The sequence below is a fragment of the Phoenix dactylifera genome, chromosome 5, assembly GCF_051530095.1.
Source record: "Phoenix dactylifera cultivar Ajwa chromosome 5, Ajwa_hap1_PhDact_Kaust_v1.1, whole genome shotgun sequence".
Lineage (NCBI taxonomy): Eukaryota > Viridiplantae > Streptophyta > Magnoliopsida > Arecales > Arecaceae > Phoenix > Phoenix dactylifera.
This window is the reverse complement of record NC_143194.1, coordinates 29316543-29339787: the sequence shown is the minus strand read 5'-3', so window position 1 is coordinate 29339787 and position 23245 is coordinate 29316543. Positions and strand designations below refer to the sequence as shown.

General features: G+C 40.5%; 1 protein-coding gene and 1 long non-coding RNA gene across 4 annotated transcripts; both read left to right on the top strand.

The window, feature by feature from the left end:
• Window positions 1–1569: 1569 nt before the first annotated feature.
• LOC103703374 (vacuolar cation/proton exchanger 1a-like) lies at window positions 1570–11531 on the top strand. Of its 3 annotated transcripts, none has more exons than XM_088722204.2 (12): window positions 2445–3061; window positions 4648–4878; window positions 5009–5076; window positions 5173–5201; window positions 5870–6066; window positions 6184–6402; window positions 8157–8288; window positions 8393–8509; window positions 8596–8649; window positions 8749–8865; window positions 11157–11247; window positions 11361–11531. In XM_088722204.2, the coding sequence occupies exons 3-12, from the start codon at window positions 5030–5032 to the stop codon at window positions 11420–11422; spliced, it is 1065 nt and encodes a 354-aa protein (XP_088578330.1). In that variant the 5' UTR covers window positions 2445–3061; window positions 4648–4878; window positions 5009–5029; the 3' UTR covers window positions 11423–11531. The 3 variants fall into 3 exon arrangements, with proteins under 3 accessions (XP_008784433.1, XP_088578330.1, XP_088578331.1); XM_088722205.2 differs by having other exon boundaries at window positions 2729–3061; window positions 4648–4889; XM_008786211.6 differs by lacking the exon at window positions 4648–4878 and having other exon boundaries at window positions 1570–3061.
• Window positions 11532–19825: 8294 nt separating this feature from the next.
• LOC103703372 (uncharacterized) lies at window positions 19826–22680 on the top strand. Its single transcript, XR_603435.4, has 2 exons — window positions 19826–21294; window positions 21702–22680. It is a non-coding gene; the product is annotated as an uncharacterized LOC103703372 (long non-coding RNA).
• Window positions 22681–23245: the final 565 nt, after the last annotated feature.

Below are 23245 nucleotides of genomic sequence, written 5' to 3'. Positions count from 1 at the left end.
TTAAATATAAAGCCCATTTATTCTTTGGGCTGAGCTCGAGTATGTTATTGGCTCAGCTCGAGTCGGAGCTCAAACAAGATCCGAAACGAAGCCCAAATTCAGGCTCGAATTCAAGTCCGGATCAATTTATTTTTTTATATTGTCATTTAGAAAGAATAATAAGAAGTGAAGAATAAATTTAAAAAAAAAAAACTGAAAATAATATATTATATATCATTTGCTTGTACTATAGAAAAGAGTCTAATTTTTAGCTAGCAATATTATAAAATATTAAATTTTAATTGAGTTTGGGCCATATTTCTTTTTGGCCCAAAAAGATAATTTGAGCTGGGCCAATCAGATTCTGGTTGGGCCCGGGCTCAGATTTAGATTATGGGAGCTCAACTTAGGCTTGAAATTCAAAAAAGATCAGGCTGGGTTTGTATAGGAGCATGGCCCGGCCTCACATGATCCACTTCCGTCCCTAATTGAGAAGTATCTCTTTTTTTTTTATAGATAATTTTAATAAAGTGGAAAAAAAAGGGAAATAACAGTTTTCTAGCGGGTGAACTACAGAAAATTGCCTTAAGATTCCGTTACCGCGAGAATGGGGTAGTTCTATATACACCCCCCCTATTGCTCAGGACACCCCCCAAAAACCAAAAAAAAAAATACCCAAACTAACCTTTAGTGTAATTACCATATTGCCCTTGAAATTTTCTCATACACCCCCCTTCCTCCTCCTCCGTTTCGTTTTGAAAAGAAAAAAAAAAACACCCCTCAAACCCCCCTTAAACCCCTCCTCCCCCGTTCCCCCTTCTCCCTCTCGTCGCCGGCATTCTCCCGATCTCCGACCACCTCGCCGGCTTCTCCCGGAACCACCTCGCCGGCTTCTCCCGAAATTTTTTTTTTTCACGGTTCGTACTCCGTTCGGCACTGGATCGCCGAACAAAAGGCTTCTGTTCGGCTGAACAGTGCCGAACAGAAGCCTTCTGTTCGGCAACCCTCAACCGAACAGATCTGTTCGGCTGCACAGTGCCGAACAGATCTGTTCGGCTGCACAGTGCCGAACAGAAGGCTTCTGTCCGGCACTGTTCAGCCGAACAGAAGCCTTTTGTTCGGCGATCCAGTGCCGAACGGAGCACGAACCGTGAAAAAAAAAAATTTCGGGAGAAGCCGGCGAGGTGGTTCCGGGAGAAGCCGGCGAGGTGGTCGGAGATCGGGAGAATGCCGGCGACGAGAGGGAGAAGGGGGAACGGGGGGTTTTGGGCGTTGGCGAGGTGTTTTGGAGGGGAAGAGCGGGGTGGGGGGGGATTTGGGGGGTGTAGAGAGCAATTTAGGTGAGGGGGTGGGGAGAGTGGGGGGTAATTTAGAAATTTTTTATTTTTTAGGGGTGTCCTTAGCAAATGGGGGGGTGTAGAGAGTATTTAATTTTTTTTTAATTTTTGGGGGGTGTCCTGAGCAATAGGGGGGGTGTATATAGAACGACCCGCGAGAATGGCACCTTTCATGCATTTACCATATTTTTGGACGCTTTTACCCCGTAATTATCGCCCGACTTGATGACTCTCGCCCGTGGGCCCACAAATCACCGATCCGAGTTAGACCAAAGCTGGAATTCATAGGCGGCTGCTTCTCCGCCACCGTCTCCCCCAACGGTCACCACCTCCTCGAGCCTCCAAGAAGACACCGTCACCGCCAGCCGCCGCCCGCTTCACGAACGACAACAACTTGGGTGGCGCTACCTCCTTCACTGACCCCAGCATCGGATGCGACGCCCACGGCCTGTCCTCGATCGCGGACGCGGCTCATGGCTTCCACAAACTCCTTATCTGTAGAAGCACGAGCCGCTGCCACCTAATCGGCGACCCCCTCCCACTTCCTCCTCCACAGGCATTCGGGGTGGACGGCGGAGTTGCTGAAGAGGAAGGAGACCATGGAGAGATCCAGCTCGGCCTGCAGACCTAGCTAGACTTCCATTCGGGGGAGGGATGGGGTTAGAAACCCTTGGAAAATAAGTGAATAAATAAGGAACGATATCTCGCAAATACTACCAATTTTATAGTGACTAGCAGGAAATTCAAAAATAGGTTTTTATTTTTTTTCCTTTTTTCTTTATTTTTTTGTAACTGTGAATGAAGGCATACACAGGACAAATAAAACAAAGTAGCAATGGAAGAGGACACCGAAACAAGGACGGTGAAGTTTTGTTGAGGGGAGACCCCTGGAGTCTCTCTTCACCAGCCGGACTAGCTCCTCGCTGATAAGGACCCTTTTTTCTCTTTTACGTATAAAAGATTTGTCAATTGGGTCCAGTTCTGGGATGAAGTTTCCTGGAAGGTGCGCTCCCTTGTTTTTGTTTAAATTGCAGTCTAAGCGCAGCTGACGTGACCTCATTCGGCGCCCACCGCTTCAGCGGCTCCCACCAACACCATATTTTTCGCTGCACTGGACTTGCTGTAGCCGTATCGGAAATCAGCGTTCTCAGCCCGTATCGGCCCACTCTTCCTCCACGAGATCCGTGAGGTTGGTGTTTTTGGTCGCATCGCCGATCGCTGGTCCCGAAGCTCGCAGATCTCCCTTGGCCTTTCCTTTGGCAAGGGCCATGCGTAGGCTTGCGAGGACGCCACCTCACACGGACTCCATTCCAAGGCGAATTCGTGACCCCTTGGCGAGACCTGTTCCTATTGCATGATCCAACCTGTCTCCCCCCCTCCCTCCCTAAGTTTGAGAGAGCTGCGGTGGTGCTGGAAGAAGTGGGGTGTCAAGAAAAATTAATCATCGATTACTCTCGTCTTGCGGGAGTCGAGCGATGGCTTCGGTGGAAGAGGCGACGAGGAGTTTGGAGGATGGATTTCGGGGAAAGGAGGCTGTGCTTCCCCCGCGGCGGACGGGCCACGGTATGTCGTCCTCGTCGCTGCTTCGGAGGAGGTCGGATCGGTCGGTGCTGTCCAAAGTGAGAAGCGAACCTCTCAGGCGTCTGCTGGCCAACCTCCAGGAGGTCTTCCTTGGGACCAAGCTCTCCCCCCTGTTCCCCGCCGTGCCCCTCGCCGTCGCCGCCCAATGCTTCGATTTCGGCCGAGTAAGTTCCATCCTAAAACCATTCCCCTCTCTCTCTCTCTCTCTCTCTCTCTCTGAGTGTTTGTTGGTTGGTAACAAAAGCCCTACCGTCACGCCGCACGGATTGGGATGTATGATTAGATACCAAACGGAAGCGACCACAACCACACATCTAGAGCTACAGGCGTGTTAGATTTTTTTGCCTCTTCCTTCAGAAACAGACTCGGAGCAGCTCCGGTCTTGGATTGCCGTGCCGTGAGTTCAGTTTCCAGCTCGCTCCGTCCTAGTTTGTGGAGGATGATAGATTGATAGTGGTACATCCGGCCAGCTCTAACGTGACTCGATTTTATAGCAATTAAAGCCACTTAGCGGATCGAGGCAATTTGGATGCTTGAACGCATCCGTTTGGAGAACTGATTTCCGCTCTGCAATGTGTTTTTAATCCACGTCCTTGATTAAGCACAGAGGTTTCAATTCTGAGATGCTGGGTCCATAGGATAGAGATGGCTGGAAAGAGAATAGAAATAGCTGGTTTTTGTTTCATCCGTTTGATTGAAAATTTTTTCATTTTGATTCTGATTTTAGGTTAGGAGAGAATGAAAATGTTTCAATCCCTAAAATCTAATTCCTCCACTCTTTTAGTATTCAAATTTTGTTATTCTATACAATTTTCCTAGGGTACAGGTTTGATAGTACTCAAACAGGTGGTAGGTGGAACATGGATTTGTATGATGAAATGAATTAGAGGCGCCAAATTAATAAGGGAAGACTTCAAAGAAGATAATCACGGGTTAATCTTGGCAATAGCTTCCCTAAATATCATCAATAGTATTTATTATTTCACCATAAAAATATAATATTTATTACTTCTTATAGTAATTAATTGTAGCATTGATGAATTCCCAGTCAAATCATAACATTTGCTACATTGATAGTTGATGACAACTTACCTACGAGTCCCGTCAAGGCCATGTCGGTCCGGGGCATTCGCTGTCTAATCGTCCTACTGCAAGGCCTTAGACCCACAACTGCGGTATATTTATAGGGCATATTACTAGAGGCGCCGCGGGACGGCCCCATCATTCCTAACCACCAGCTACCAGAAATTTGTACAGCTTGGTACATAAGGATCTTGTTGTTGTTCTTGTTATTATTATTATTTATTTTTTATTTTTTTAGATTAGAATATAAATGTATTTAATAAAATTAAAAAATAAAATATTACGAACTGTCTGAAGCATCTTACAATTGCCGGTCATAAAATATTTTCGGAGTGAGTAGCTACATAAGCGGCCACCTAATTCACAGCCTCATTAGCTTTTTAAAAAATATGCTTAATCTGGAAAGCTCTTTCTTCATCGTAGTCTAGATATTACGGAGCAGTAGATGGTCTCACCTCTTGGCCCTCTCTCCGGATCCAACTGACATTTAGAATTTACTTTAAACCTTTGGTCGTCGTGCAACTAATGCTCGATCAAAAGTCTCGTTGTTTGGCCTATTATAAGTAGACGTGTGTTTCAGCTTAGGACACACACAAAGGAATTTTTAACTGCTCTTCTTTTTTTTTTTTTTAAACAGTCAATTGCTAACTTCTCAAAACTCGAACAGATGCCACGGCAAACTTATTTCCTCGTCAACATAATGCAGAAAAAGAAAGTTAAATCAAAATGACAAGCCTGTGTGCGAGATCCACAGGAACATAGAATAGAAATGATCCAGAGTTTGTGGCGTCCATAGAAAATGTAAGAGCGTCGTCCGTCTGCTTGTCGTGTGGTCTCTTATTCGAATCCAAAATCACATGCCGGATAATGGGGAAAGACGTGGGTGAAAAGAAAGAAGGTTGACGTTTAGTGGGTGTCCTTTTATTCCCCTCTCTCTATTTCTCTAGCATGTAGATGCTATATTTTTGTGTATTAAATTACTAAGTTTGGTCTTCTTTTTGACATAATAATTTAAATGGAGAAAACAGGCTTGGGTCTTTGCGTTGAGTATGGTAGGCCTCGCTCCTCTTGCCGAACGGTTGAGCTTTCTAAGCGAGTAAGTTTCTCATCCCTTTCTCCCAAGACAAAGAACAATCTCCTTTACATTATTTGTTCTAATTAATATCATTTAACTTTTAATTTTGCAATCCAGGCAAATCTCGTATTATGGTGGTCCAACAGGTAATTCCCTAATAACTAGTTTATAGTTTGTCATTTCCAGAGCTATAATCTAACCTTTGGTGCAATTCATTTAGGATATAATTAAATATATAATAGATAATTTACAGATTATGTCTCGTACGGTATTCTCCTCTAGTGAATGAGCTGGATCAAATATTGCCCTAATCCAGCTTCAAAGAAATGGACCGATTTTTTTTCTGATTTTGTTAGTTGTACATACACTTGGCAAATATGAGCTGCCATTGTACCCAAAAAAAAGAAATGGAAAGAAATGAATAGATATCGTAATCTGAATCCATGGGTAGGGTTCAGGTCAAAATTCTAGATCCAACAGGATCTATCTAGCTCTGTACTCCTTGAACTCGGACCTAACTCAACATAATTTGGATCCACGTTGCTTGGTTTAAGATCTATATAATTTTAGCGGGCCAATGTAAATATCACCTATACATTACTAACATGATGTGTTTGCTAGGGTGGTGGGGGTGTAACACTGTTTCAATTTAGTCAACAAGATATAGAGAGCAAACTTGTACCATCTTAAAAGATTAAAAGATGAAAGGAGACGCACACGGTGTGATGGTTCGTAAAGAAATAGAACAAGACTCGGCAGTTGGTTTTATGACTATGCACGTACACGCAATAAGCCTCATAGTTGCACTGTGCAGTTGGTGGGCTCCTGAACGCCACCTGTGGGAACGCACCCGAGCTCATAATCGCACTGCTGGCCCTCCAAAAGGACAAGATGGAGGTCCTCAAGTGGTCCCTCCTCGGCTCCATCCTCTCCAACCTCCTCCTCGTCCTCGGCTCCTCCCTCTTCTGCGGCGGAATAGCCAACTACACCAAGGAACGCCCTTTCGACCGGGTAAGCGTAATCAGAGACCACCTTAGACTTCAAACAAGAAGACTGCAAGCAGAGGGATAGCAGTAGTAGTTAACCGAGTCTCCGGACATTCTGTCTTCGTTCGTGTGATGTTTTCAGAAGCAAAGCGACGTGAACTTGAGCCTTCTGCTGCTGGGCGCTCTGTGCTGCATCTTCGCGCTGGTTTTTCCACGCTCTGCGAGCGTTGGAGAGGGCGATGTCGGGGCGGGAGCGGCGCTGAACCTTTCCAGAGCGTGCAGCATCGTGATGCTCGTTGCCTACCTCGGATGCCTCTTCTTCCAGTTGAAGACCCATCGCCAGCTCTTTGAACCGCCGGAGGTTAGATTTTTGAACCCAGTTTCTCCTACTACTTAGTGCTGCATATGGAACGAACCGGTTCCAAATGTTGTGGAGAGATGTAATTAGATGGTCTATGCCATCTAGTTCAAAATATCTAGAATATTATAATATGACAGCACCTAACTCTGGAAGTAATAATAATTCTAGACGTGACAAAATAAGGTGCATATCCTAGTAGCGTAGGTCAAGGGACGAGTTATGACCTGTTCTTCAGCTTGCTTTGGTGTAGGTTGATTTGATCTCGATCTGCCCATTATAAAGTATGCTTGGTTCTCTCGAACTGAGAAACTAACAGGGTGTATACCTGTTTCTCTGTGTCAAGTCATCTTGTTCGTAGACTCTAAAAAAATAATATTCGGTGCAGAAGAATTTGGCCATGTTCTTCTGACTGTTCTTGATTTAGTCTAACAGAGACAAGGGATGGTTATGGCATGAATATGAGACATAAAACGCAAACAAGTAACGCAAAAGAGAAGAAAAACCAAATCAAAACTTTTACGGATCCACTTTTCATTTGCTGTTTCATTGAAGAAAACTTCGTTCGAACTCCAAACTGCAAATTGGACGAATCAATATTAAAGGAGGTAAACAAGCAAAGTACCTAGAGAAAGTTTTTTATTGGATGGAAGAATGTGATAGAAGAGAATAATTAGAATGCGGATAAAACTGAGGGGGAAAGGGTATTCCCAAGCCAATATTTATCAATTCCTGGCTCTATAAAGCATAAAGCAGGTGAATCAAGTTGATGTGCAGTTTGAATTTTATGCATTTATTCAATATGATTCTTACATATATAAAAATATTAAACAGTTGTGTGACCATAATTCATTCATCAGAATAACAGATAAGGTACGAGTTGGGGCTTTCCCTGGTGGTTATACACCCTGCTTAGCAGCTAGAGGTTTCAAATCTTGGTTGGTGTATCCACTAGTATTGGGGCCTAGGTAATTGTACTGCAGGAGGGTCTTCCTCCATTTCTCTCAATAAATAATGGATAATAGCAGTAAAAATAGCAAATATTTGAAATGAGGAATGAAGGATGAGGATGTTAAGAACAATTTATGCAGCACTTGTAACAATGAAAATGAGTAAAATTATTGAAGAATGAAGATTATGTTGATCTCGAGAGCTGGCCTTAAAACAGAGTGAACTGAACGCAGTAAGTGATAGTTGCTCATGCGGATATAGATGATTTCTTGCCTTAACCATGGAAGAACAGGTCAGCGGCTTATAAGGAAAGATTGTAAGTCTCTGTCCTAATTACCGACCTTCTCTGTGCTAGAATGATGAAAACCAGCATGTCCTATGGGTCAAGATAATCTGTAACGTTCCTATTTTAAACAGGAAGAAGTAGCTAATTAGTCACGGCTTGCCACTCTCTTCCACTAGGAAGTAGGAATGCTGCTGTATCACTACGAGCACCTGTTTCCACTTTCCCACCATCGTACCATGAGCATCACTATTATCCTAAGTGCTCTTTTTGAGAATTGTGTGGGTATACCAATAATTTCAAATAAATGATGGAATAATTACCCAGGCCAAAAACATCTAGGAAACACTTCCTAAAGTTTGAACCTAGATTTGACACCATGACCATCTTCATCAAAGCTACCCCCTGCCACCTATGTGAGTGGGATTTCTTCTCTTTTCTTCTCTTTCTTTCTTTCTTTGTTTTTTTTTTATTTCTGAAAAGCTGTGTGGTTATGATATCTAACACCTTCAATTATTAACAGGATGAAGCTGATAGCAATGATGATACTGTTTCAGATACACCAGTGATTGGTTTTGCTAGCGCTTTTGCTTGGTTAGTAGGGATGACTGCTGTGGTTGCATTTTTGTCAGATTATGTTGTTACCACCATCGAGGTATCAAATTGATCAACTATTATCTGTGTAATCTTTCTTTTTGAAGGTTGATCTAAATCCTTTAAAGTTCCTAAAGGACCAAGATTTTCCTCTTCTTTACTTAGGCAGCATCAGAGTCATGGGGCATGCCTGTGAGCTTCGTTAGTGTTATCATGCTGCCTATTGTTGGAAATGCAGCAGAACATACAGCTGCAATCATCTTTGCTTTCAAGAATAAGATTGTAAGACTAGCTCTTACTTATGGTTTATGACATTTTCAATGACGTAAAATATGCATAATCCTCTGAACTGAATGGGCATTATGCAGGATATCACTCTGGGCATCACTCTTGGTTCATCAACTCAAATATCCATGTTTGTGGTGAGACTTTAAGCAGCCATTTCCTGAAAACATAGTTTATTTTCCTCCTCTTTGCTTGTTGTTTAAAGGATTCGCAAATATTTTGTTGAACATGAATAGGTTCCATTAAGCATAATAGTAGCATGGATAAAGGGTGTCCACATGCATCTTGATTTTGGGCTCTTGGAGACTGGATCACTAGTTATGTCAATCCTTATAACTGCCTTCACCCTTCAGGTAAATCTTTAACCATTTATCCATTATTGCTAGTGATTGTTCAGTGTAATTCAGGATTTATCAATTTCAATTGTGTTTACCCAAAAAGTGGAAAAAAAGGTATCGGTCCAATGCCCGAGGCTCCCACCATTGCACGGGGTTTGGGGATGGTCAAATATACATAGCATAAGGCTTGCATGTAAAGAGGTCGTTTCCATATTTTGAACATGTGATCTCCAGGTCACAATGAAGCCATCTGATCATTGCACCAAGGTTCACCTTCCCAAAAAGTAAAAAGATGAATTTGCTAATTAAGATTAGGAAATTGACAAGATGACTTAAATGTAATTAAGTGCAATGGAGTTCTGTTAATTAAGCTACTAGATTTGCTAATGGTGCTATGGAGTGCAATGGTGCATCAAGGCTCACCTTCTCAAACAAGGAAAACTGGATTGTTAATTAAGATTACGAAATTGAAAATGTGACTTACATGTGTTTGAAGCAAACCTAGTAGCTTAATTAACAGAACTGCATTGTACTTAAATGGTGATGAATTTGTTTAAACATAATCCACTAATTTCAGTAAAAAAGCTTATTATGAGAGTATAAGAATAAAACTAAAGAAATGAACTGACCGGATTATGCCAGGCGGACAGAACCAAATCTATGAAGATTAAGATGTTCAATGTAATTCAACTAATTGTTGGAAGGCTTTCCAACTCATGTAAAACAAGATACCAGGGCCAAGCTAGCGGTGGAGTTGGCGATAGAATAAAAAGTTTCCTGATTTCAAGGAGTGCTACCCAAAATGATAATTTCAGCAAGAAAAACTGCCAGCGAATGAGCAAACCCTAATGATAATGAACTTTATTGAGAGATAATTATATCACTTAGTATGTGACTTCACTCTCTTTGTAATAAGGAATTCTGCAGAGCTGCTTTCATTATACAAAAAACCATTGGCTTGCATTGCAAAAACAAATCATATAAATCCAACAATAGAAAAAAGTTCTGAATTATCTCGTGGGGGCTGAATTTTGTTCTTCAATGGCCAAATTTGTACTACTTGTACATGTCGTTTAGCCAACTTAACTAAAACATATCACTATTAATGACGGATTCTAGAACTTTCATTCTTATGATATCTAAAGTAACTTTTCGTAGGTTTCAGTATGTGAATACTTGAACATATTCTGAAGATGCATTAAACATGCATCTTGAGGCATTTTTCCTCTTCCATCCACCTTGTTAAGAATTACAGTTTTTAATGTTGGCCAAGAGAAAAGCTTTTCTTGTTTTGCAGTGGTGGAGCTTGTTTTTCTCAAACTTTCTTGTCCACACTGTATGATGTTCTCTCATCCTCAAGGGAAAACCATCAGTTACCTTGCCTTATATTGTTGGTGCAAATAATGCTAATTGTGTAATAAAAAAAATCATTCCCTCTTCAAGTGGGATCTCGAGTGACAGTATTCTAGCCCAAACATTATAGTGGAACAAAGAATATGAAAGCAATTACGTTTGAACCACAAAAAAGATTGGTTAATCAGCCAACCATGTGAACCAGCAATTTATGATGAATTCAACACCAAAAATGAGGTGTGCAAGCACCAAAATGTCAACTGCAAACAAAATAACATATTCATGTCTTGACACAGTGTGAACTGATTGGTTAAAGCTCAAAGACAGAACTAATGAAGAATGCTACTAAAAAAGAAGGAAGGCTATGTGCGCCTAAAGTGGAGAAAAATGATCTACCATGTTAACTACCAAGTATAAAGAACTTGCTATTGGTAAACTCAAATAAAAAGGATCTTTGAAAGCTTGAGCGCAGGCAGTTCCTCAGGCATGATAAGGGATGTTACACATAATTGGGAAAACTTGGAGGCATGAGTTAGTTGCATAAGATTATCACCATCTAGGAGATTGCTTAGCGCATCCGATGAGGGTGCCCTCTTAACACGAAGTTCCCTTAAAAAGCTATTATTCACATCCACTCCGGTTATCTGTGGATTTCATATCTCCCCAATGTGTAGCTCATGAATCACTCATGATTTAAGGGATAAGTTTCCCAAGATATAAACAATTTCAAATATTTACTTTTTTATCTAAATATATGTACTTGTGTTAAATACATCCTTAGATATCATTATATGGGAAAACATTTAATTTCATTATGAAATCACATAATCTCCTAGATGTCATTCATAATGTTGAATTTAGATATAGTAGAGATTAGGTTAATTTTCATGTTGTTGATGATGCAATATTCCTATTTAGATTTTTTTTTTTTTTTTTTTTTTTTTTTTTTGCAGGATGGCACTTGGCACTATATGAAGGGATTTGTTCTCTTACTTTGCTACGTTGTTATTGGTGCATCATTTTTCATCCTTAGACCCTCTTTAAGTAAGTTTTAACTAAACAACTACTTGAGAACAAGAACTTAACATCTTCTACACGATTTATCATGGCATTCCTAACTTTATTTTTTTCGCTTTTGTTTCCGATTCCAATGACAGATCAAGCAAATGCCATCAACTGGGGTGTCGAAACAATACCAATGAAATCTGTGAAGGCTTAGGACACTAGATGGCAAACTGGTTTTTTATGTACATAGTAGACTGCTTTAGTTTGGTCCTTTCAGTAATTGCCGGTAAGTTCAATAAAGAAATTCCTTTTTCCAAGCGTCATTTCTGAAGAGCATAAAAAATGGGCATTCTTTATCTCAGTCAATATCTACATCTCTGCATCCATGCCTCTGTATGTTTCGCTTGCTGAACCATTAACTTGTGAAAATCTCAAATCTTATTTCATGCATTGGTTTAAAATCTGTGCTCCTTTGATAGATAATGTTAGATTGCAGAGTGTCTTGTGGCCGTTGAGTAATAGAAAATTGACATTACAGTCCTTTGTTTTGCGAGAAGAGTCGGACTTTATGTTTTTGAGATTAAGTAAAACAAGAAGTGGAGAACTGATTAACAGAGATGTGAGTGATTTACAAACATCTATTTGATAAACCTGGAGATGTAGTTCAGCTTGGTCTAGCCTATGCTAGAATTATGCTCGACATTAACAATTAACCAGCTCTTCCCTTGGGAGAGATCCAAGGTTGAAACCCTGGTGAAGGCATCCTGTGCTAAATTAATAAAAAAGTCCATTTAAATTTAGTGACATCTGATATCAATTAATAAATTGGGTGGTGGAATCCCACCTCTCATTTACATCAAAAAAGATAACCGATATCAATTATAGATGGTGCCTTCTGGAATCAAAAATCCCCAGTTACAGTTGTTACGAATACCATAAATGATGGATCCAAACACAATCATATTCGTAGGATTGAGCAAATAGGATTTTGGTCTGCTCGTTGGCATCCCTCTTCTTATGAGGGAGGACCTGGATTTGAACTCAAGGTGGCGGCATTCCCACCATATCAAAATAGTGAAAAAAATCATAACCATTTGGAATAGAGTTGATTTGTAAACAAAAAGAATTTCTTACCAAAAGAACAACAAGAATTAAATTTGGAGATTTGCTAATGACTCAGAGAAAACTAGCAAACAATGTCAACAGGAAAATTTGATCAAATGCTAGGGAAACTCATCATTTTTTTAGGAAAAAACTGGTGAATTAGATAATCAACTCTAGGAGTTGGTCGCATAAAACAAATTTATGGTTTTTAATTAATCAACAAGTGACAAGTATGTTCCCCACACATCTTCGTTTGTCTTACAATCAGCATTTTTATATTTCAAATTTGATAATAGTTGTCTTTCTAGTTGGAAATACAACTGTTTTAGGTATCTTTGAACACCTTCAAGGGTTAACCACCCATGAGATAGTGGCTCAAGGAAGATGGCTAAGACTTTTTTTTCCTTTTTAATTATAAATATCCCTTGTAATAGTTGAAATCCTACTGATAATATATTATTATCACCAATCATAAGGTGTTTAGTTCGAGGACAATGTATTTCAAAATTTCTGGATCTGAATTATTAGCTGTATATAAGCTATGTATGAGCTGAATTGTTAGCTGTATATGAGCTGTAGAAGCTGTCTTCAACTATAAAATATGGGCTATAGCACTGTTTGTGGACATATAGAAAAGAATACATCCTTCTCTCTCTGTGTCTCTCGTTCCTCTCCTTTTACGTTTACATGGTATCAAAGCCTCCAAATCCTGGAGCCACCTTCGAGGCTCATCCACCAGGGCGTCATCGTGATTGGGTTAGTAAACTCAAGTTGGCATCTTTGCTACCATCTTGAGTTTGAGGAAGATTGTTAGCTGTATATAAGCTGTGTATGAGCTGTATTGTTAGATGTATATGGGCTGTACATAGCCATCTTCAAAGGTGGGCTATGACACTATTTGGAGACATATAGAAAAAAATATATCCTTCTCTCTCTATATCTCTCATTCCTCTCCTTCTACGTTTACATGAATAATTATATTATGGGCAGATCTCCACTCTTTTTTTTCTAAATAGATTGATCACAAAATGCACAAGCCTAGATTATACATATAACTAAGACAGGTCGAAGTTGGATATCTCAAAAATATTATCCGTATGTAATTGTTTTCTGAGAAAGATTTGTATGTAGTTGCTGTTACCAACTCCTAGCCACTAACACATTGCGATGTTATGTTTTTAGATGCATCTTTTTAGATGTATTGCTTGTAAGTGCCTATCATGTGTCATCACTTTTTTCCCCATTCTTGCGTGGATAGCAGTAAATACTATGAGAGAAGTAGTGGATAGTAATGTGAGGACCTGTGCGGGCGTGTGTTTAGTCCCACATCGGTTATTCGCTGGGTAGATCTTAGATATTTATACAGGATCAAGAAACCTAAATACTACCTTCCGACTAAGCCATGTTGGGCGAGGTTCTGAGTTGTTACAAATGGTATCAGAGTGAACCCGGCCCATAATCTATGTTGACTAAGGAACACTACAGCACGAATTCATTGGGGCTGACTATGGATCAATCGTGGTGTTTGTGATTAGATTTGAATAGATTTGAACCCTTAGCCTGATGAATAGATTTTGGCTACTTATGCAGGATCAAGGAACCCAAATACTATCTTCCGGCTAGCCATTTTGGGTAAGGTATTGGGTTGTTACAAGTAGGTTGCATGAAGATTAGAAATCAAGAGTTATGAGGCCATCCTATTGCGACGAATAACGTTCGTGTAGCATGCAATTCGAGTGGCCGCTCACAAAAATAGGGTGGTCAGATTAGGGGTGGCAAAATATGACCCGACCCGCCAATCCGACCCGTGTTCGACCCGCCATAAACAGGTTTGGGTTTGACCTAAACAGATTCGGATCGTAAACAGGTCGACCCGTTTAACCTGTTTATTAATTGGGTCGGATACGGGTTTTAGATGTCTGACCCGTTTAAACTGTTTAACCCGTTTAACTGTTGGGCAGGTTAAACAGGTCTAAACAGGTTAAACGGGTTAAACAGGTTAAACAGGTCTAAACAGGTTAAACGGGTCTAAACGGGTCTAAACAGGTCGGGTTGGGCAGGTTAAACAGGTTGGGTTGGACAGATTAAACAGGTCTAAACAGGTTAAACGGGTCAGGTTGGGCAAACAGGTTAAACAGGTCGGATCGGGTTGGGTAAACAGGTTACCTGTTTATTAAACAGGTTAAACGGGTCGGGTCGGGTTACCTGTTTAATAAACAGGTCAGGTTCAGGTTTGTAATTCCTGACCCGTTTAATAAACAGGTCGGGTTCAGATTTATAGTTTTCTGACCCGACCTGTTTATGCCTGACCCGACCCGATTGCCACCCCTAGGTCAGATGGGAATGCTTTACCTTGCCGCTCCACCCTCCGCTCGGTTCCTAGCAACTTACTAGCGTTAATGTGGTGTACGCGAGATGATGGACCCCACCTGGGCCTTACCCTGCATGCATGGCACCAATCCGGGCTATCGCAGTAGTCCAAGTGAATGCCTTGGGAGGAGTAATAGTTTTAGTTAACATTTCATAAGGAATTAAGTGTATCTACCATCTACTTATTGTTGCTGCTAAAAGTCCTCGAGCATGAAAAATCTCCAAAAAGTTGGTATTAGGTCCTTGGGAGGGCAAATTATATCCTGCACTGCTTCGTGTGCACCAACGTAGCCGCGTATCATGCTGATTATATCGTCTCATTCTTGTAGGTCAATCATCGAGAGAGGTGCATAGTGAATAAGGTTTGAGATAATTTGATTGACATAGTGCAAAGCCACACATAGCACCTAATATTGCCATTCAACGCCCACAAGATGTAAATTTGAAAATAATAGTATTCCCAATTGCCCAACCGCAGATCCAACACCTAATGATGGCTTTATAAAATACAATTTAGACAATTTATTTCTCAAAATATGATAAAAAAATATATTAAACACTTTTCATTTTGAAAGAGTAAAACCGCTAGCACAAATAAGATGTCTTTTTTTTTCAAGTAAGAATAAATTATAAATTTTTTTTTGAGATTGGAAATAAATTATTCTTATGTCTAATAATTTAAAAATCTATGTTTATCTCATTGAGCTTTATTTTTATTTAACACTTGAATCTATAATTTAACAAAATGTTAGTCCATTAATCTTAAATGGGAATTAAATATCATATAAATAAAATTTGAAAATAAGTAAAGTAATCTTAAATGACGTAACAACCATATAAAGACATAAGAAAACTTTTGTACCCTCCTCCCTTTGCAAAAAAAAATATTTGTGCTCTTTCTCTCTATCAAAAGATAATTTTTATTTTTTATATATGATAAATAGTTTTACTGATGTTATTAATTTAATTAAATGTAAATGTAGATTTTGTAAATTATTAATGAGTATTTGCCTGATGGACATAAATTTTAAAAGAATTATTATATTATATTCTTGAAGTAAATAAGGTGTCTTTTAGTTGCTCTGGCAGAATAAATTATTGTTCTCAAAGTATCATTGCCCATCACAGAAACGACAGTTTCTACTTGTATGAATTCAGTGCTTGGGGAGGGGCAGCTTTCTTTAAACGGTTCTGCAAACCAGCTTTTCCCTTTTGACATGTTTGCCCCCTAATTTGCATATCAAAAAGGACGAGGCCATCGCCTCCTGCACGCAAATCCACTCCTATCCAAAATCAAAGGGAATATTAACGCCACCCAAGGCTTCAAACGGTCCTCGCAGAGACTGTCTATAGTATGCCGTCTTGACCCATTCGTTTGGGCGAACCCAATACATTCAAACTTTGCCGACGAATAAATGCTTCAGCAGGGACTCCGTGCTCTTTCGCTTCTGTCACGGGGCAGGGGGAAACAGCTTTATGCCTTTATCTCACTATGAGCAGCTCTTACCTGGCATGGAATTTGGATTGATTGGAGCTAGCCTAATGTGTGAATGATTCAAGCTTGAGATCTGTCTAACTTGCTCATATTTAGCTAATTCTTTTGATTAAAACTCAATGTGTAAAAGAATTCGTGAATGATCATGGTAACACAGTTATTTATTTATAAAAATGCGTCTTGCATTTGCCATTGATAATCTCAAAAACTGATGTTGGTGGATGTTTAGCGTTGCCGCTCGGAATTGGCCCGACCAAGGCATTGAGATGGCTGGATCATTGGAATGCTCGATTATCTCTTGTGCAGATCAGGAAGGTTGACTGGGGTCGTTGCACGCCTCTATGATGGTGGCGCAGTGCTCGGATGGCGTTTGCTCCAATACCGCATATCCTTAAAGTGGTGATGGATGCTAGAGGCTTAGCTTAAATCGTTGACCGAATTATGGATATGACATGAAATGGTAAAGATAAGAAAGTTTACCCATTGAAGCGTGTTCGATGGAAGACCTTCCGATGCTTAAATCAAACACGATTTTCAAAGAACAGAGAAAGGCTTGAGAGTAGTAGAGTAGCAACATATGAGGGTCGAAAGAAAACTGACCTAGAATTAGAAGGCCTTAGGAATGCAAGATATAGGCGAGGGCTGGAGTCCGTCGCTGAACGATTCAAGTATATGCGTGGGGTATTATGGTAACATCTTGCATATCTTGTCTGTAAATCACACCCGTGCTTTTCGTCCACGCAGATTGCTCGCGATCATTCTTGTTTGGAAATAATTTACAATCCTAAACGAGCTGAGCTATTGCCTGTTGGCGAAAGAGTTTAAAATATCAAAGACTCTCCACACACCTTCTGGGTTGGCTACATGGCGAGCTTTGAGTGGTCAACCTGCAACTATATGGCGAGCCTCCATTGGTCGGTTTGCCACATTGGTTGTGGTCGACTCCGAGATGTATCATTTAGCATTCTAAAATTCAACGAAAACCTTGCTCTCTAGCATATTTGCAAGGGAGTAGAAAAGGTAGAGGAAGACATATATGTATGTATGATAAGTTTTTTGCTTTCTCGTTATGACTTCAATATCGTAGTCACAGAGCTTGCTTAAACAGTAGCTATTTATAGCACTGTAATATCTCGAGGAATTACATTATCATTGAGGGATATACCTACAACATCTTATAGACAACAATCAAACAAATTAACAGCCATTATGTATATGATATAAGCATGGCGATAGCATTGTAATAATGAAGCAGCAATTGCTTTTGATTATTTCGTTACTTACTTGGTGATTTTTATTTTTAAGTTTATGTTTAATCCACATATTTATTTAAAGGAAAAAAAAATTATTTGGCGATCAATTCAGATAATACTGTCACGCCCCCGCCTCTGCGAGGCACGTGAGGCACCTAGTGCCTACGTGAGGGCCATATGAGGGGGGACCGCGGGGCTCCCCTGCCAGATATTGTCCGGTTCCGAGGCTTCACGCAAGCGTCCTTCACCCCTTTCCGATTTTGTTTTCCACCCAAAACGCGTCTGCAGGATTAGGAGACACCCGCCTCATATGCCCAGGCTCTGGAACGAGTCTTTCCGATGTGGGACTATTGGGCCTCACACCCTTCCCACCATCAGACAAGAGTCGTCCTCGGCTCTGATACCAAATGTCACGCCCCCGCCTCTGCGAGGCACGTGAGACACCCAGTGCCCACGTGGGGGCCACATGAGGAGGGACCGCGGGGCTCCCCTGCCAGATATTGTCCGGTTCCGGAGCTTCACGCAAGCGTCCTTCATCCCTCTCCGGTTTTGTTTTCCACCCAAAACGCGTCTGCAGGATTAGGAGATACCCGCCTCATATGCCCAGGCTTTAGAACGAGTCTTTCCGATGTGGGACTATTGGGCCTCACAAATACTACTATTGTCTATTGCCGGTAGCAACGAGAGGATAACATACCGTAAAGGAGAGAGTGTATATGAACCTAGCGTCAACGATCTTTCTCAGGATTTCCATCTCTGATTACCTATTTGCCATTCACTGGTTACGAAATAATATTTTTGAAAAATGTTGGGATTATCCATTAGGGTTCCTCTACCTAACAATCCTTTAAAAATCTTCTTGAAGATAAAAAATTCAATGCAGCGCTAAGGAAAATTACTATCAATCATAGCCGCTCATTTCTATGGTCATTATTCATTCAGCGTGTATCTCAATAATTATAGAAATAAACAGCTGTGATTGATGGAATAATTTCTCACAAATGTAAGGCTCTTTTTTGCATGAATCCGGGGTGTAAGCTCTGATAAAAGCTATATTTCTTTAAGTGGGTCTGCAGAGCAGCTTTTCCCTTTAAACATGTGCACCCCTTAAAATGCAGCATAAGAATGACACCGCCCTGCCACCCTTCTCCTGCCTTTAAACCCCTCCGCTCTTTTCAGGGGACACTAATCCCCTGTCCCCAGCGGCCCTTCAGGACAGGCCATTTGCAGGGCCCCATCTTGGCCCATCCCTTGCGCTGTTCAGCTGTGCCTCCGTATGGCATTTCGCTTCTAAACTCATCCCGCATAAGGACAAAAGAAGCAGCTTTATGATCCCCAACGTGGCCGCCTGGGACTGTTGACAACCCTTTTCTTGAAGGGTACACGGTATCGTTTATTGCTTCGAGGGACACGTGACTGCTGTTTTTAAAAAAGGGCTGTGGAAATGGACAAAAATCGCGTACCGACGCTGATAACGACCGGGATGCGCCTTCCCCCTTTTGACCGTGGCTGGTGCTTGGCACGTGCGATGCCGGTCTTCAGAACGAGGACGCCAAGCGTGTGCGAAGCTTTTCACCTTAAGTCATGCCGCCCTAAATTCATGCTAGCACGTGGGAGCAACATGTGCCAAGCATAGTCCTCATAGGATACTCTCAGCTCATTCACCAACATACCTACTGCTTAAGGTGATCTTAGATCTCCAATGACCCTTATCTCGAGATATAATCTAATTCTCTATGATTTAAGATGACAATATTTGGTATGCTACTATTTTATGAGAATCTAAGATCATTCACTATATAATACCAAAACTGTCTCTCATATATTTTATAAAATATATTTATTAGCCCTATAAATTATTAATCCTATAAAGAAATATTAACTGTTATTATAGAATTAATATTTTTATTTAAACATATAATATATTATTTTTTAATACTAATAATTATTTTGATTAGAAAAATAAGGCAAATAAAAGTAATACATTAAATACTTTCATTATATAAATATAAAATATAATAATGTATTTCTACTAAAATTAAAAATTATCATTGAATAATAATATATTTATAATATAATGCATATTATAAATATAATATATATATATATATAATATCAATATAATATGATACATAAATAATATTGACATAATATATTAGCGATATATTGATATATCAATTTTTTCTACTGGATTGAGAGATATTTTTGTCCTCAATTTCTAGTCTGGAGTGATCTTGGATTTCTGGCCTCAACGATAGGTATTCCATCAGTCTGTGGTGCAACCAAACGCAATAATGTCATGAATCATTCTTAATTTTGGAATGATCACCTCATATTAAATGCTCTCTAGAGGCCTAGTTGCTTCTAACTTAGAAAATTCATAAAGAAAGTGTTCAAATGCTATCTAATTTCAATCGACTCTACTTTTTCGGAACCAACTGTCAAGTTTACATGGTAGAAGAGTTTGAGGTAGTGGCAGTCATGGGTGCCAATCTCCATATCAATTGTTTATGTATTAACAGCCAGGAGTGACTCCAATCGAGAAGACGTAATCATCACACACCATTAATATAATCCTTTATCCATCTATCTTTCTCCCTGATCTTCCCTTTAGGATATTTATTATCTTATTCAAAACACAATCTTAGATAGTTGATAATTACGCATATTAATCAGCTTGGACCACATGGCACGACACACATGCCATCTAATTAAAAACAATCCAATCCGAGACGTGTGCTTTCACCGAAAAGCAGCGAAGTCGTCTTCATGGAGACATCGACTTGTACCGCCAAGTAGTTGATAGCTATCCATATCGCTCCTCTTGGACTGGCCGGGCACGTCGCAGGTCGTAACCAGACCGAACCGCGCAGTGAAAACGTTTTACGGGATGCATAGAAGTACAGAGAACTCGATTCTAAAAAATCCAACATGACCTTGCCACGCTCTTAAATGAAAGCCAAACCGAGCGTTTGGTGGAGACAAGAACTGAACGTGACACCAAGTAGCTAGGGAGTAGCACAAATATATATATATATATATATATATATATTATCAGATGAGCAATTTGTCACCTCCTTCCGTCCCATCTAAGTAAGTGAATAGTAATTAGTAGGTAGAAAAGGAGCGGTCATGGCTGTTTAGTACAGAACAGCGGACCCTAGTAGGGGACCCCTTTCCTCTTCTCTGCTTCTCGTGCGCTATAAATACGAACCTTTGCAGCATCAATTCGTCCCCCAAGTAAATTGCATATGCTACATCAGTTCCCCCTCCTCTTTAACTTTTACTTACAGATGCATTTTGTATGTCCTCTCTTCTTCTCTTAGTTTCACCGTGCTGTGATCTAGCTTCTTTGTCCCTTGTGTAATTCTTTTTGCAGGCTTTAGTTGATAATTTCATGAGTGCTTCCATGACTCTGTGTGTTTTTACTCAGAAAGAGAGAGAGAGAGAGAGAGAGAGAGAGAGAGAGAGAGAGAGAGAAGTTTGTACGTAGGTGTTTGAGAGAGAAAAGGGCAAAGAAAGGAGTGGTTGTGGGTGAGAGAGAAACATGGTAGTGGTAAGATGGTTTTGCTCAAGACCGCGCAACGCTTCCATATGACACCGCATCGCTGTCCTCACCTATCCATGAATCCATCGTTGGCCTTGAAGAAGAAAGCTGGAAGGAGGGACATGATCCGCGAGCAAGAGAGAAGGAGCGATAGGTCAGGTCGTCGATGCGCTGGTTATGGCCAAGCTGCGCGATCTTAAGCAAGATCTTGCCATGTGACGTCTCGCCACCTTTCTCTTTTTGCACGGATGTGCATATAGAAGGGGCATAGAGACACACCCTCGAACACACAGAGACTCAGAGAGAGAGATCAAGGGGTAAGAGTTCGAATACTTTCGGATCTAGTTCATACCCTCAGCTATTTGTCTTTTGCAATGGTCAGGTAGCTTAAAACACTTGCACTCATGTAGATGGAGTCCTCTCTCTCTCCCTCTCTCCCCTCCCCTCCCCTCCTTCAGAAAATCAGCAGATATTATATGGAGATATGTAGACTTCTATGTTATGCTCAAATTTTGAAAGCTGTTTCTTGGTTTCTTGATGAACAAAAACTTTTTACATGTTAACATGATGTATTGCTCATCAAACATTATGTTGGTGTTTCACAAAGATCGCTAGCTATGATGTTCTTATGCCTGAAAATAGACTGCTTCTGCTCTTCAGTTTTTTTTTTTTTTCATTTTTTGTAATTTTACAGACTTCTGATCTACATCTCTCTTTCTCTCAGGGTGAAACGAAGTAGAGCACCACCAAATGATCTCAATACTCGAAAATCTCTTCCATTAGAGCTCACAAGGGAAAGACGGAAAGCTGAAAAGAGATACTAGTATATAGAAAAATAATTTTGGAAATTGGAAGTCAGAATTCTATAATGCGAATGCTAACCAACTTTTTTGTTGTTCTATCATGCATTTATTATCTGTTTTCAGAAGTTTCTTTCTTTTTAGCTGGAGAGACTGACAACAGAGTAGAGATGTGATTAGAAAGAGAGAAGCGGATGGAATATGAGACGGGGCGAGAAGACTGGGAGCGGAAAAGCTGTCCTAATAAACGACGCAGTCCGTTCGAGGCTTTCCTATCCCGTTCCATCGGCAGGGGCGCGCGCGGAGGAGAGAGAGGCCCGTCCCTCGAGAGATCGAACTCCCGAGAATGGCGACGTAACGGCTAGGATTTCAGGTTCGGCCGTGCCCGACTCGTATCTACTCTCCCTTCCACGTTGCGCATGTGCGATTCGGCACATATTCGATCGATCAACGCCGTGCGCTGCACGTTGCCATGTCCGTCCCTTCATGCTCCTCCTCCTCAAACCCTCCTTCCTCTCTCTCTCTCTCTCTCTCTCTCTCTCTCTCTCTCTCTCTCTCTCTCTCTCTCTCTCTCTCTCTTCTCTCTCCCTCTCCCTCCTCCAATACGATATTATTGGGTTGGAAATTAGTGAGGGCTGGAGTTTGGGCGCCCCCCTGCTTCATGCTAACGAGGGAGGGTCGTCATTTCTGGCCATTTCTTTATCTGAGGTTGAGGGCTCCTTAAAGCTCTAGTATATTTGAGAATGTTTATGACAGAAAAAAAAGTTGGGGAAAGAAAAGTAAGAGAAAGGTATGTGCGGTTGAAGTGATTTTTCTTTTCTTTTCTTTTCCGTGAAATGTAGTTGAAGTGAAAACTCTGGGTGGTTCTTGATGCTATTTGAATAGACTTATATCTAATGCTCATCGCTATTGTGGTATTGGTGGTTGGAAGGGACCAAACTCCATGTTTGATGACTTAAGTGTTTTATATATATGTATACGTATATGTAACTCTCTCTCTCTCTCTCTCTCTGATCTGCCCTACCCCTGAGGCATGGGATACTGTATGGTACGGTCGTCATTTAAAACCTTTATATTAATGCAAATCTTCCAATTATTTGTTTTTTATGTTTATTTATAATAATGTAAATTAAGGAAATATTATTTGAATTAAGTGTTTGTGGGGAGATTAGCTATTGCAAATTCTGTTATGTTGTATACACAATTTTACCTGTGGTTACGATATGCTAAGTGGGATGCATGAATATACATCCATTATCATACCCATTTACAAAAACTAATAGAAAACTTAAATGTCTTCCTTCATTCACCTCTTTAAAGGGCACCACATGTTCGTTTTATGTCACTAGTTCTCTAAAATGCCGTCACCGTTCCTGGCTACTTCTATGACTTTTTGAAGTTTTAATCAACTAAAATATGAACTAACCTTATATAATCTCTATTATGTTTGTTGTATTTAATGCCATTT

What these genes read in the sequence shown, in the direction of transcription:
- LOC103703374 (XM_008786211.6), top strand. Translation starts at nt 2,792, where the DNA reads ATGGCTTCGGTGGAAGAGGCGACGAGGAGTTTGGAGGATGGATTTCGG. An exon ending in AATGCTTCGATTTCGGCCGA is followed by an intron (nt 3,062 to 5,008) that starts GTAAGTTCCATC and finishes TGGAGAAAACAG; the next exon opens with GCTTGGGTCTTTGCGTTGAG. An exon ending in CTCAAATATCCATGTTTGTG is followed by an intron (nt 8,650 to 8,748) that starts GTGAGACTTTAA and finishes GAACATGAATAG; the next exon opens with GTTCCATTAAGCATAATAGT.